The following is a 13,919-nucleotide window of genomic DNA, read 5'->3' as shown; positions in this document are numbered from 1 at the left end:
ATAAAGCTTTACGTCCATCATTCGCAAGCATCGTGGCTGAGGGAGCCAAGATTATTGCACGCCAAACTAGAACGGCACCGGTAATGTATCCATATGTGACTAATGGATTCTAATATCAATTCAAAAGTTATTTCACTAATCAGAGAAGAGATCTGGGGCAACCGCATGGGCCACGCATCTCTTTGCGTCGCCAGTTCTCTATAGAAGGGCCGAAGAACCTCACTATGACAATTCGCTTCGCCGAGTGTGCTATTGGCGTGTTTTAGGGGCCGCGCGTTCACACAGCCGCAATTCAAACTAAGCCTTGAAGGATGCCAAATTGGTACCCCGAGACTGTGGAAATGGAACGATGGCAGCTTGTTTCAAGCACGTCTGGAAGGATGAGTCAACTCAACCTATCCCCAAAGAACCAAGAAGCTCAGGAGAGCCTCATGGAGAATTCCGAGCTGAGAAGATATCCACAATAGAGCCGCCTATTATGCCTGAACCTTGCTTTGATTTTGGCCGCGGGCCACTGGTTTACAACAAGAGCCGTGCTTAAGAGAACTCAAGACTTTACTTCTTACATTATTGCAATAGGGATGGGAAACGGTCCAGTGAATGCGGCCGTAACTATAAGACTCCATGCACTTATCAGCTTGACGAAGAGTCGGTTGCCGGTTGACTGGGCGGCTAAGAATGTCTATGAAGTAAGCGTCAAGGTAGTACACGAGAAGGGCATAGGCCGACTCGAAAGATAAGCATAATTAAACACCGCTTCAACATGGCGGCCGCTCCCCCTCGCGAAGCTATCAGGAGGCTGCTCCCAGGGAAGGGCGCTAGACCCACAGACAGGAATGCCCCCCTCGCGCAAGCACGTAATACAGCCAGCTATGGTTAAGGCTCGCCATTCAAATATGGTTAGGCTCGCCATTCAAATCATGTATAATTCGCCTATTACGACGAACTTCCAGGGTGGCCCTTGTTTCCCGTTTCACCCTTGTCACCAGAAGTTCTAAAGCCGGGGTAGATATCCCTGAGAGTTATCATGCAAGGTTATTCTTAAATTTCTAATTTAGTGCATCAGATTTGCCCGGGAATCGCGATGTGGTAAACTTACATGCGATTGCTATGCAGCAGAACAGGCATCAAGCGTCAGAGACTATCTGTAAACGGATTCATACTTACAGTCGTCGATATACGGGAAATAGGGACGTCATTTTAGCGGGAATTGAATGAGGAAGCTTAGGTGCTTGCCCCACAGACTGCTAGAGTGAAGCCTTCTCTCTTATTTCAGCTTTAACAAGCGCATCGTGAAGCAGGCTGTGAGAAAAATGAAGAAGCTCAGAGACTCCCGCCCTTTGGACCCTAAGTAAGGCTAGATGCTGAAGAGTGAGTACAACCTAATTGACATCCTATTCTCCCTACGTCTTACAATGATGGCGTGTTGTTCACGGCTTTGCCAAGCTACCATCACCACATAACCTGTAACTGTAGCCCCAGGCTTTCTCGCTGGTGCTTAATTCGAAAGAGACTTCTACTGTGTACCTGCAGAGAGATGTCTGACAATTAATTAATCTAACAAGCACGTGGACATGCGGACGTAAGTCGCTACAAAGGGGAGGTCTTTCTGTGTATATGAATCCAAGAAAACGACACATGACTGCGCGGTCATTGCCTCATCTCCAGGCTTTTAGAGAGAAACGCAGACTGACAATAATACGTTGGACGTGTCCTAACATCTAGCGGCTAGTTTGCTATCCGATATGCCCCATACGGATATACTCTCTGTTTTTGCGAGTAATGTTAGTAGCCCTTGATTGTTGGCGTTCCTTCTTTTTCTGCCTTCGTATAGCTGTTCTTTCCGCTCGGCCGAGAGAGGGAAATTCGCTATCCTTCCCACGTAGAACGAGGCCAGGATGCATCGCATTGAGCATTATCAGCGCCAAGCTCATCGGAAATGCATCGAGGGCGAAAGGATAGACTTCCTTCGTTAGTAGGGGGTTGTCTGCAGTGAGGCCGGGCCCGAATTCAATCAGGCGATAAACGGTTCGAACCTGTAATACTCTGAAGTTAGCGGTGACTTGACGTGCCATGAGTTCGTTCAAGTCTCTGAGTCTCCAAACCTACCACGATGAGAAGTAATCCCGCCAACATCACCAACGTTAAACCCTTCATTCGGCCATTGTTGCAGCGAGGCACGTGACGTATTCTGCGATAGAACCACGCAGTCATGGCTCCAAAGATAATGACAAAGGTCATCTGTATCGCTACACCCGCTGTATATACTTTTGTGCCGATTCTGGCAATGTTCGGCTCGTCTTTATTTGACAGCATGCCACCCCCTCCTGCTTGGACGAAAAAGCAGATGACATCGATCCAAACGAAGATGACGGTCAGCTTGGTCGCCTTGATATTCCATATTTGCTTGTCGGCAAGCCCAAAATATACCATTCGCGCGACTGTCATATACACAAAGGCATTCACCCCTAATTCAACGGTCAGTAGCGGAATCTTAGATACCATTTGTTAACGTGACGAACAGAGTGGTGCCAACATGAAGAGAAGTTGCCCCCAAAAGGCAAACTGTTCCTCTTGTTGGTCACGGGAGCCGAGTGTTCGTGCAATGAATGCGCCTGTCTCCCATGCCCCTCCCATAATGACCACCCAGCAGAATTTCTTTTCTTTTGATCAGCAATGGCTCCTTCCCTGGATTTACTGGGGATAAATGTCAGACCTTTCTAAACGCGATTGCTTCGATCAAGTGGGCAATGGTGCTCAATCCGAAGACTGTGGCAAAGGCAAGATTGCCAGTGAAGCTCGGGTAGAAATGATAGTTGGAGTTGCAGGTATTAGGGTCGAATGGCACGTAGCCGTGCACCCCTGGTACTGCTGTAGTGCAACTGGCCATGACGGTTGAGGAGGTCGAGGTGAGATGTGACCCATGGGACATCGTTGTTGTGGCCATCGTAACGGTAATGAAGGTTAAGGGACTGAATTTAGAGGTACTGAGACTGACTGCGAGCTTGGTTTCTTGCTGTTCTTATGCCGAGAGCATTCTACGATTCCCGTGTAATCCCGAGATCCTGGCGGAAACCAGCTCTAGTGGGGAAACGCTAATTGTGAGCTAACGGGACTTTTGATACAATCCAGTGGCTTTGCAGTTGGCGCAATTAAACGCGTGGCCTCTACCATGCTAATCATCAGGAAAAGCACAGAACTCCCCACTTAACAGGCCCTTGAAGTGCGAGCCTGCCAATAGTAGTTGTCTCTTTTAATCCTAAATATGATAGCCCTGCTTTCTCGGGGAAATCGTGCTTATTTGGTGGAACCCCCCCCCCCACCACCCACCTCCTTCTCCACTGTCGTATGCTTCTTGGCCACGTGCGGGCCGCAGCTGAGTAACGACGACAAATAGGATAAGATGACAAGGCTTGCGGAACGTTGTACATAGAGGGACCTGGCGTCTCAGGTTTTGACTCCCTGGCATAGGTAAGTCAGATTAGAAGATGCCTCTGATGCAAACAGCACTGAACACATAGCAGACGTTGCTGCTCTAGCTCGACCGCCTGTCTCAACCACGTCTCGAAAAGAGCCAATCTGCGTTCTCTTGGCGGGAAAGCTTGGTTAGACCCACCGGGCACGCCAAGCGCACTAACCGGATATCGCTGGGGTTGAAAGGGGCGTGCATGTAAGCTGCAGCGCTCATATGTAAATTAAGCGCGAGGCTGACTCTTAGGGTTAGGATAGGGTTAGTATTAACTATCTAAGCTTCTCTGCCCGGCTGTTTCTCTCTAACCAAGATCTAGCTTACAAGATAGGAATATCTAAAAGAAAGACTTAGCTACTATCTCTTAAAAGAGAAGTATTAGGTAAGATAAATAGCTAGCTTATAAGACCTTAAATGCCTTATAGTCCTGCAAAAAAGTGGTTTTAATAAAGGCAAGGACTACTAAGCTTCTTAGGCCTAAATAGCTAGTTTTTCCTAGTAAGTGATCTAACCTGGGGGAAAACCAGTGGAAAACCATAGTAATAAATAGCTTAGGCCCCACTTGACGTCAGACCATGTCAAGGGTGCTGGCAGGGCGATCCGGGTATTAGGAGATTGTACGTGGATGAACAGAAACTATCGTCTACCACGAGGGCATTAGACTTGGTGATAGAACGCTGCAAGAGCACAGTCTGTGACACCAGTCGTACCCTCTTGTGCTGGCTCTCGATTCCGAAGCTTCATGTCTATCGTGAAACTACATTCTGTCTTGTGGTGGAGGAGAGCAGCGAAACTAGATAGGGTACTTAAGAAACGCCAGGTTTAGAACTTCCGGTGATAAGGGTAAAACGGAAAACAAGGGCCACGCTGACACTTGGTTCGCACGATTGTAGGCGCAAGCAGGTCCAGGCTCTAAGAAAGAGCTAGGATGCGCCCACCCTAGTGGTTTGTCGTAATAGATGACATTATACCTGATTTAAATGGCGAGTCTAAACCCTATTTGAATGGCGAGTCTAAACCCTTTTTGAATGGCGAGTCTAAACCCTTTTTGAATGGCGAGTCTTAACAGCATCCTTTTAGAAGTGTCTCTCCGTCTTATCTTGTTTTATCCACAAGCCTCGTACTCGGTATCGAACAGAGCTATAAAAAGATAAAGTCCCTTCTCTCTGTAGCATCCAATTACAACCCCTGATAACCTCTCTTCTTTTCTGCAACCATCTTACAATTACATCAATAATGGGCTTTCCTGCACAACTCTACCTGGCCTGGTGTCGGAGATTTCAGCGTTGCGCCGCTACCTGCACGGAAGCCGTCATCGAAAGGGCCGGACCCAAGACAACCGACCTTGGATGCCGCTGTTCAGACCTTGGCAGCGTCGCTGCTAAGATGACTCCCTGCATTGCTCTTACGGGCGACTGCGACTTCGACGACGTTCCCAGTAAGTTTCTTCTTGGCAGACCCTACTAGAATACAGAACTAACCTCTTCGCCTCGTGTAGACAATACCGATCTAACTGCAAGTTTGCTACGGACTCGATTTGGGTCTGTAAAAGGTGGTGTACATTAAATTCGTATAAGAGAACTTGAGCCGGGGTTCGGTGGATAAGGGTAGATTCCTCAAGTTGCGAACAATATTCTTAGGCTTAATCTCCTTCCTTTCTACTACCCGTGTATAGGATTTATCGTGAGCTGCCATCCCTGTGCGATGGCTTACAGCGTCGTCTAGCGTGATATGCTCTGTCGTCTACGCATCCTGAAGGACGAAAGCCGATGTTGAAGAGCGTAGAGGAATCAAGTTCATACTTCAGCGAAGACCTGGTCGCCATCAATCACAGCAATGGACAAAGCTACGAATGAATGAATGAATTTATTCCGCCCGGGAGGATACGCCTCATAGGGCCCACAACGTTAAATCTTGTTATATTCTTTTCCGACTTCTGGCCCTGAAACCCTCAGACCTCACCAATCCCTATTCCTAGCCACATTTCCCAGCCTAGCTTGTCCCTGCGACAGGCCTTCTTGAAGGCCAACTTCTCCAAGTGTTCAGCGTCCCATCCTCAGCGGCTGAAGCCTGGTATGTCTACCAGAGGTTGTACTATATTAGTTCTTGCTGTATTATATCGTTTGGTTTGTTAGTATATCTTGTATGTTTTCATGTCTGTGTGGCATCCAAACGGCCGACCGATTGGCCCCCTTGATCTTGACCAGGTACAGCCGCGCTCTAAGGATCTTTGCCCCCCGCATGTTTGCCACTAATGCCGCTTCTCGGACCATGTGCAATTCCGCCTCGTCTCTACAAATTACCTTGATGATGTTGGCGTTCCTAGCCCCTCTAATCACCGCTGCGCCTCTCCATCTCTCATCCTTTTTTCTTGTCCTCACGGCGGCTTCGATAGCCTGTCGGACCTCTCCGATCTGCGCCTTGTCGCTGTCATCGACGCCCGCTCCGGAGATATCTATCGTGCAGAACAGGTCCTCTCCAGGGGATGAAAGCAGCGGCGCAGGTGGTAACACTGGCTCGGGACGTCTAACACCGCCGTTCGGCCCCTCGGTTGGTGGCACTCGGGCTATGTCTGCAAACGACCGCCTAGGATTCGTATGAGCGGAACCGGTTACGGCGCGCCGCGCTATGATATCTAATTTCTCGTGGATGTGTTTGATTTCTTCGGCGGCCTGCACTTGCAGGGGCTCAATATCGCGTGAGGCGTGCTGCTGCATTCGTTTGAGCTCGTCAATCTGTTCCTGCATCAGCTTTCGTTCCTGTGCGGCTTGCGCCTGGATGGCTTGAATATCTTGTTGTAACTGCCTAATGGCCTTCTCCTGGCCTTCGATTATTTGTTTGAGCGCCTGCTGCTCCTTTTTCCAAGCGTTCTATAGAGTCTTGATGATTCTCTCGTGAGAAGTCGTGGTTTCCTTCACGGTTTCCTGCTGCGCCTTTGCCATCTGTTTCATTGTTTCGTCGTATACTTCGCGGATCAGGGCTTGCATTACTATCCCAATATTACCGGGCAAGTTCTCCATTCCTTTCGCTGTTAGCTTTCGCGGCCGGTCTGATTTGCGTGTGCTGGAATCCCGAGGACATGCGTCCTCAGAGGTCACGATGATGCTGTCCGCAACCGCGTCCATCGCGCCGTTTCGCGTCGTGTCGCGCCCCGCTTGACTTTCCAAACGGCTACCTCCACAACGTTAACAAAGACTGTAAAGACTGTAAAGACTGTAAAGATTGTCACAAAATCAAATGCGCGCCCGGGCGCCTCTGTATTGGGCGCCGTTCTGTATTCTGTGCTTACTCACCAAGAAAATCTACCTCCCTCCCTGCCTTTTTGAGGGGTCGAATGAAAGGCCCACTTCAACCATCGCGAGAAAAAAAGGGGTTCGTAAACGTCCAAAAACGGTAACCGTTTTTACGAGCCGTGCGCACGACTCGACATGACAAGGATTCTTCGACGATGAGTGTGATACAGACAGATCACGGCTGAGGAAGAATGCCTCGAAGCCTGCTGCCTTGGATTCTATCCTTTTCTTTTCTTTTCTTTTATTTCCTTTCGTTTTCTCATTCTTTGCCACTTCATCTATCGCTCTTCACTTCCAGTCTCTCCTTGATCAATACCTCTTGCACTTCTCCATCTCGCTCCTTCAGTTTTGAACCTGTTGAAACATCAGCGCCAGCAATTTGTTGACCAAGTATTCGCCAGTATAGTGGTGAGAACTCATCCATTATCTCGTTCTTGTGCGTTGTTTGGCGTCTTGTTAATCTATTTCTGCAACCAGGGCATTCTGACTTCGCCTCCGATGGCCGCCGATACCAAGCCTCCCAGTGATACCGACCAAAGTGATAAAAGGTCTCCCTCTAAGGTGTCCCACCGACCGCAAAGAACTCCAAAAGTCGCCGACTACTTGCGAGTCTTCAGCTACGCAACAAAATGGGATTTCTTCATCTATGCCCTCGCGTATTCGCGCCCTCTCACCAACTACGCGTCTTGCCATTAATTTAATCGACCCTGGTCTAAATGAAGTCTGCCCCCTGCGAAATTCAAGCCTGCTCCCTGTTAGGTGGGTCTAGAAATTAAATTCTACTCCCCTGTAAAAATCAATTCTACCCTGGGTTGTTTGACATGAAACAAATGAATTCTACGTAGAATTGGTTTTGGTATGGAGCACTAGGTTTGATACCAAGCGCCGCACAGAAGCACAGTAGGTATGTATGTATGTATGTATATTTTTCGTCCGGGGGGCCGTAGGCCCCAAAAAGTCTCCTAACGGAGCACAGGACGTGCTGAGCTAAACTATCTACAATCGCTGCCGTGCTGATTCTCGCTCGGATCATCTGCAAGGCCTCTTGGATCGGAGCCGTATACATGCTCGAGCGTTTTCTGTACTCGTTACCCCCAAGAGGCACCTCTCTACTCGTAGCTCGCCCTACAGTAGTTGTCGGTGAAGCACGTCCCATTGGACATCAATACAGTTGATCCTCGCAGAGCTTCCCTCCAGCAGCGTCTCCCATCTAGTTCATCCAGCATATCATCGGCACAAAGGCGCATTTACTTTCAAGAGGTCATCCCGTCAGCGGGATCTGAAGCACAGTAGGTACCTCCCTGCGAGCTCCTCTAGGGTAGCCAAGCCTCCGAGGGCCTCATGGGTCCAGATAGCATCTAGGAACTGTAACTGCTTCCTAGTCAGCGCCAGGCCCGTTACCTGAAAGCGCTTGTCAGGGGGAAGCCGATAGATGCGTAGGACCATTGCCAGACATCGCTTCAATAAGAGCCGGTACTTGGTCGACGATGATGGTTGCACGAGGGTGAAAGGCTTGCTATAGATTGACGACGCTTTTGTGCTTCTGAGCCAGCAGAGCGTGTGTCGGCTTGTCTTCCTCGCTGTCTCCTCGCACCGGCATATCATCACATCTACCAGACGAACAAGGCAGGCAATCCTATCCTCATCCTCACCTGGGCTCACGAGGTCTTCGTCAAGACCGTATAGTTGGCCGTGTCCGATATAATGTTCCCGTCTGCCTGGAGATGTGAAGGTACGTGTTAGGGCTGTAAGTACTTCACGGCGGTCTTTATTGCTATACGTTCGGTCCCAGCCGGTTCGTTCCAGCCAAGGCGTCTGTAATGCAAATGCCGTCGTGTCGGCCGGTGCGACTGGAGGCGCCGCCGTCATCTCGTTGGGAAGTTTTCCTCGGTTGAACTCCCGTGTCGGCACACTGCGCAGGTGAGCCTGTACTGCAGGGCTATCTACCTGCCGGATCATACTTCCACCTCTGTTGATGATCCAGTATCTCCGTGTTGACCCAGTGGTCCATGTCTGCAGGTAGACACACTCAAACTGCTGGTCAAGGTCGCGACGGCGACTGGAGCGACTGGGGCTGGCTTTAGATCCACAATCATCCGGTGGGTTGGACTGGTGGCGCCGTATTGACTGGATGTTTATGGTACGAAACTGGCAGTTAATACAAGCGAAGCCTTCATAGACTCGTAGCTTATCGTGTTCGGCCGTTCCATCGGCCAAAGTTGATGCACTATCAGGGTCTAGCGGCCTGGGGGATAGAGATTTAAGAAGCTGACTTAGCCCTTTTCTTGCTTCGGTGGAAACGTTATGCTTGTCGCGGAGATATGTTGTTACGCGGGATGGGCCATTGGAAAGTGCGAATTGACAGCTGTCTCTGGTGCAGATTAGGAGTCGGGCGCCAGTATCATAGAAGAGGTGCAGATTATCGAGAAGTGTATGATTAGCCATTATCTCTTTGAGTGTAACAAGCCTCCAGTGGCGTCACGACAGGGATATATAGCCAATTAAAGAAAGCAAATTGGCCGCTACGGGCCAGCTTGTACTCAACTCGCTATAGAGGGTTATCAGCCAATTGCAATAGCTGATTTAGAAGGCTATACCGTAAGGAAGGTAGACCAGGTACGGAAGAAGACAACCTTTTCAACTGTGCCTACAGCGAAGCTTCTGTAACCTTCACGTAGGTGGGGTCAAGTGGGTCAAGGTACGAAATGGAGGCTTGTTACACTCAAAGAGATAGGACTAAATTCTAGTATTTAAGGAGTGCCTTGGGATCTTGCTGCCTTGGTGCTCTTGCGATGTTTGCGACAGTGCTGGATATGATAGAGATGTCACGCGTGCACGGACTAGTGTTTACGGTAATTTGATGAAATACATAGACATGACGCGTGCACGGATGACCCAGCAACGTGCACGGGCCGGTTTTGTTGTATTTCGTCGAATTACCATCACGACTGCGTACAGTAGGATTTGAATGGACAATAGGTGGGTCGGGAGGATCTTGCCCGCATTTGGAAGGGGTAATAGTAACCTAGGGTAACGTGTTTGATAAGTGAGTGGGCCATCCAAGTGAGTGAGTCAATCTTATTTCCAACTTAAATCCGGGTTTTAAAACAATTCTTTAAAATTTCAAATCAAGCCTAAAATAGCTATAATTTTAATAGCTTATATATAAGTCTTGAAATATATTATATAAATTTTCTAAGATTTTTAGAAAAATTCTAAATAACTATAAAACTTAAAACCTATTTATACTGTATTTTATACTGTATAATTAAGCTTTATTATATAAAATAAAATAGCTAAAAATCTTTAAAAAATACTTCTCAATATAACTAGCTATACTATTATAAGAAATGTTTTTATTAGAGTTTTAGCTATTTTATTTATATTAAAAAGATGTTATAGGGTAGGTTTTTTAATACTATACAGTGCAGTGACTCACTCACTTGGATGACCCACTCACTTATCAAACACGTTAAGGTAATTGCAAATACATGTCACAGCTCGAGACCAGACTAGCCTACCCTAGACCACTAACAAGGTAGATCCGGATCACGTGGCGATACGTTATCGCAGACTTTGTTTACCGACCAGATAGTTCCTGAACGTAGCTCCTCGAGCTACGTCTTGTCAATAGAGCCTGACCTGCCTGCAGTGCCTATCCGTAGCAATAGATCATATTCCGCCTGAAGCGTTCCCCGTTCACCTGTATACCGAGCCCAGCCCGTGACAATACATATTAAATATTCTTCAAAACTTTAGCTTAGTTAGGAAGGAAAGGAAAGTTAATATTATCTAATAATAGAGAAATAATAGGGGTTTTACTATAGCTCTGCAAACCCTGAAAGCATGCATAGACGAAAAGAATATATTATAATATAACTCTAGGGAAATTAGAGAGACGTCTAGCATGCACGGACCAGAACATGTGCATTGTGTCGCAATGTTCGCGGTAATCATTGTAGTAGGGTTAGGCCGAGAGGTTTGGCTAATATATGAGGTAGGTGCCTTAGGCACCTCTAATATGTCCACAGCCTTACTCACCTCGTCAATTAGCGGCCTTTTCGCGTCTGACAAGCATCACGTGCTTGGAAGCCCCCGAGTGGTGTGTAAAATCAGATCGCAAGTTGCATATGAATTTCAGCCTGATTCTCTCAAATAATATCACTATAATCTCCAATCAGTATGGCACAGCGTCTGTGTGCTGCGTGTTCGCGCTTCGCAAAGGACTTTGCTGAGGCAGAAGCAAAGGTCTCGTTTCCCCGCGCTCAAACCCTTGCCCCCAACATCCATGCTCTTCGAAAATCAGCGCAGAATGACTGCCAGTTATGCCAAATTGTCTACCAGTCATATTTCTATAACAGCTTTGTATCCTGGTCAGAGGAGACGTTTCCCATTCACCTCCAGAAATGGCCGTATAGACCTCACTGCGACGACGGGCTGCCTCACCCTGGTCAAGACCCAATAAAGCCAGAGGCGTTGTGGATTGGTGTGGGCAAGACAATAAAAAGTAGCGCGTGGCATCTTGAACCACTGATCGTGAATAAGGAAACAGAAGGATTAGTCAAAGCTTGCTCTTCACGCACCTCGAGTTCTATCGCCGATCTGTCTTCAGATGAAGGCGTTGAAAAGGCTGTTGCATTAGCCAAAGAATGGTTAGCAACTTGTTGCACCAATCACACCAACTGTTGTATGTCGCCTGACAATCAACATCTAGCAGAGACATTACCAACAAGAGTAATTGACGTTGGCTGTAAGGACGAAGCACTGGCCCCAAAACTCTTTATACCGACTTATCCCCTTCAGGATATTAAATATGTTGCTTTGAGTTACGCATGGGGATCTGACCAAGACTTCGCAAAGTCTACAGCGTCCAATCTCGACGACATGACCAGATGTTTGCCCTGGGATAAGCTTGCAAAGACAATACAGGATGCCATTATATTCACGAGGAAGTTATCGATCAGATACCTATGGGTCGATGCCCTCTGCATCTTGCAAAGCGAAGGACCAGACAGTGATCGGAATGGTCTGGTATGGTCTGGTATGGGGGGTCAAACCAAACCATACCAGATGCTTACATAATAACCGGTATGGTATTACCGGTAAGACCAATAATACCATTAAGGATGCCAAGACTTTTAAGAACGACGTCGAAAAGCTATAGAAGGGTGAAAGAAAGTGTACTATACATGTGATGAGCCCAGACGGGCTGCTTTCTTTGTGGTCTTTTCGCGGTTCGAGTACGTGATGTTGTCTTGTACAAATTCGTCTGGAGGCTCGGGATACTGAAGGGGAGCAGGTGATGACGTCGAGACAGGTAGTGTGGGAGCAAGCGACGGTGTAGGAGTCTTGAAGGATAATGGCGTTGAGCTTGTAGCCAGAGAGGACGGCGAGGTTGGAACTGGAGATTCCATATGTGATACCTCAATACCGTAAATGGGTCAACTACGTGTTGTAGGATTGTAATTTTAAGCCGAGAAAATTCTTGACCTTGAGGCGCTAGCCAGTTTGGTCCATAACCCAGCCGCCTAGCGCCACCAACTCAGCCTATTTTTAGTCCATTTTAGCCTTACCGGTATGACTTGGTATACCGGTAATACCATGGTATTGAGATTTCTTCAAACCATACCAAGTCTTGGCGGTATTTACCATACCAATACCAACTCATACCAGACCATTCCGATCACTGGGACCAGATGATGCACAACATAGAGCTGACTGGTCCTATGAAGCTGTTAGGTTTGGCCAGTACTATCAAAACGCAACCTTGACAATCGCGGCAACCGGGGCTATATCATCCAGCGATGGGTTATTCCTACGAAGACCGGCACTTGAGTTTGACCCAGAGCCGGTTATTCTCAAACAGAACACGAACGGGGGCGAGACTGACGTCTTTATCATTCAACCACCGACTCCATCATGGGGTCTAGCCATACAAAATGCTGCTCTTCTAACCAGGGGATGGGCTATCCAAGAAAGAGTCTTATCAAAGAGGATACTACACTTCGGCGCAAGTTGTTTGCTATGGGAATGTCATGAAAGCCGGGTTACAGAGACGAACCCTGGCGACGCCGACTCTCTTGCCTATAGCCAGACAGGCGAAGACTTTATCTCTGCCTTCAAAGACATGGATAACCGCCAGGAAGATGACATCATGAGATCTTGGTATCAATTTATAGCTGTTTACTCTTCGACAAACTTTTCTTTCCATACGGACAAGCTCCCAGCTTTATCAGGAATTGCGACTAGGGTCAAAGACCGCTTTCCACAGGACTACATCGCGGGAATATGGGAGTTGGCTGTTCCAGAAGGATTGGCCTGGATGGCCAGGGAAACGGAAGAGCCCGACCCGGGCTCTGATCTACCGTCATGGTGTTGGGCCACCAGACGGTCCGTTTCGTTCTTCTTCGTATGGGACAACAACGATTGGAATCCAATGATACAAGTCAAGTCCTGGTCAGTCACGACAAATGGTCCGCAGACATCGGGTCAAATACTCCAAGCAAGATTGATTATTAGTGGCATTTTCAAGGGAATAGATTTATCCGACCCAAGCCTGATTTTCAAATTCGGTTCCAAGACCGATGCTGAATGGACAAACAACGTCACAAGCCTTACTGCTTTAGACCCTGGGTTCTCAGTGGATCGGCTTGTATTCATTGATGACGTGAGGTCTATTAAGACTATTGGCAACCATCACCCTTGCCTCTTAATCGGAAAATCATATCCTCCTTTGAATAGTTCAGAGAAAAGATTGGTAGGAGTCGCGCTTATATTGGAGCCCACTGGCCGCGTGGGTCTGTTCCAAGAGTATAGAAGAATTGGACTTGCGTCTCTCTCCTTCATGGAATACTGGGCTGATGTTCAAGATATGAGAACAGTTGAGCTTGTATAGATCCCTCAAGGAGCTTTAATTCTTATGTACTGAATGATGGTGCTAAAACAGCTGATGGGAAACGTTCTGAAGACTACCTAAGTTTGAACTTGGAAATGCCAAGTCCGCGGTGTACAATGCTATGCTTTAATTTTATCCCATTACAGTTTTGGAGCAGTACACACCCTTTTCATTGCTTTCCATTTGCGTTTGTAGTAGTATAGATATATGGGGATAGACCGGACATAGGTTTACACGTGAGAAGTAGACAGGGTTACGCGAC

General features: G+C 47.7%; 6 protein-coding genes across 6 annotated transcripts; 2 read left to right on the top strand and 4 right to left on the bottom strand.

Moving 5' to 3' along the window:
• Positions 1–297: 297 nt before the first annotated feature.
• On the bottom strand, positions 298–2,947 carry BKA55DRAFT_664707 (uncharacterized protein; the record flags this gene model as incomplete). The annotated part of the gene is made up of 7 exons (XM_046197714.1): positions 298–372; positions 567–682; positions 1,757–2,062; positions 2,110–2,191; positions 2,269–2,468; positions 2,523–2,658; positions 2,717–2,947. The coding sequence occupies 7 exons, from the start codon at positions 2,945–2,947 to the stop codon at positions 298–300; spliced, it is 1,146 nt and encodes a 381-aa protein (XP_046048116.1).
• Positions 2,948–4,541: 1,594 nt separating this feature from the next.
• BKA55DRAFT_646484 (uncharacterized protein) lies at positions 4,542–5,055 on the top strand (the record flags this gene model as incomplete). Its single annotated transcript, XM_046197213.1, has 2 exons — positions 4,542–4,907; positions 4,937–5,055. The coding sequence occupies exons 1-2, from the start codon at positions 4,706–4,708 to the stop codon at positions 5,053–5,055; spliced, it is 321 nt and encodes a 106-aa protein (XP_046048115.1). The 5' UTR covers positions 4,542–4,705.
• Positions 5,056–5,501: 446 nt separating this feature from the next.
• On the bottom strand, positions 5,502–5,899 carry BKA55DRAFT_572186 (uncharacterized protein). Its single transcript, XM_046193126.1, has one exon. The coding sequence runs from the start codon at positions 5,740–5,742 to the stop codon at positions 5,584–5,586; it is 159 nt and encodes a 52-aa protein (XP_046048114.1). The 5' UTR covers positions 5,743–5,899; the 3' UTR covers positions 5,502–5,583.
• A 1,780-nt stretch (positions 5,900–7,679) lies between these two features.
• Positions 7,680–7,942, bottom strand: BKA55DRAFT_572181 (uncharacterized protein; the record flags this gene model as incomplete). Its single annotated transcript, XM_046193125.1, has 1 exon — positions 7,680–7,942. A coding segment is annotated over exon 1 (237 nt), but the record flags the coding sequence as incomplete, so codon positions are not given.
• A 12-nt stretch (positions 7,943–7,954) lies between these two features.
• BKA55DRAFT_572178 (uncharacterized protein) lies at positions 7,955–9,285 on the bottom strand. The gene has a single exon (XM_046193124.1). It carries the CDS (start codon positions 9,205–9,207, stop codon positions 8,032–8,034), a length of 1,176 nt encoding a protein of 391 aa, XP_046048112.1. The 5' UTR covers positions 9,208–9,285; the 3' UTR covers positions 7,955–8,031.
• Positions 9,286–10,842: 1,557 nt separating this feature from the next.
• BKA55DRAFT_739505 (heterokaryon incompatibility protein-domain-containing protein) lies at positions 10,843–13,657 on the top strand (the record flags this gene model as incomplete). The annotated part of the gene is made up of 2 exons (XM_046201421.1): positions 10,843–11,803; positions 12,495–13,657. The coding sequence occupies exons 1-2, from the start codon at positions 10,945–10,947 to the stop codon at positions 13,655–13,657; spliced, it is 2,022 nt and encodes a 673-aa protein (XP_046048111.1). The 5' UTR covers positions 10,843–10,944.
• Between the last annotated feature and the right edge of the window lie 262 nt (positions 13,658–13,919).

Source organism: Fusarium redolens, assembly GCF_020744475.1.
Source record: "Fusarium redolens strain MPI-CAGE-AT-0023 chromosome Unknown BKA55scaffold_10, whole genome shotgun sequence".
In the NCBI taxonomy this organism is placed as follows: Eukaryota; Fungi; Ascomycota; class Sordariomycetes; order Hypocreales; family Nectriaceae; genus Fusarium; species Fusarium redolens.
Note: the sequence above shows the minus strand (reverse complement) of the source record. Positions and strands in the feature narration are given on the sequence as shown.

What these genes read in the sequence shown, in the direction of transcription:
- BKA55DRAFT_572186 (XM_046193126.1), bottom strand. Translation starts at nt 5,742, where the DNA reads ATGGTCCGAGAAGCGGCATTAGTGGCAAACATGCGGGGGGCAAAGATC.
- BKA55DRAFT_572178 (XM_046193124.1), bottom strand. Translation starts at nt 9,207, where the DNA reads ATGGCTAATCATACACTTCTCGATAATCTGCACCTCTTCTATGATACT.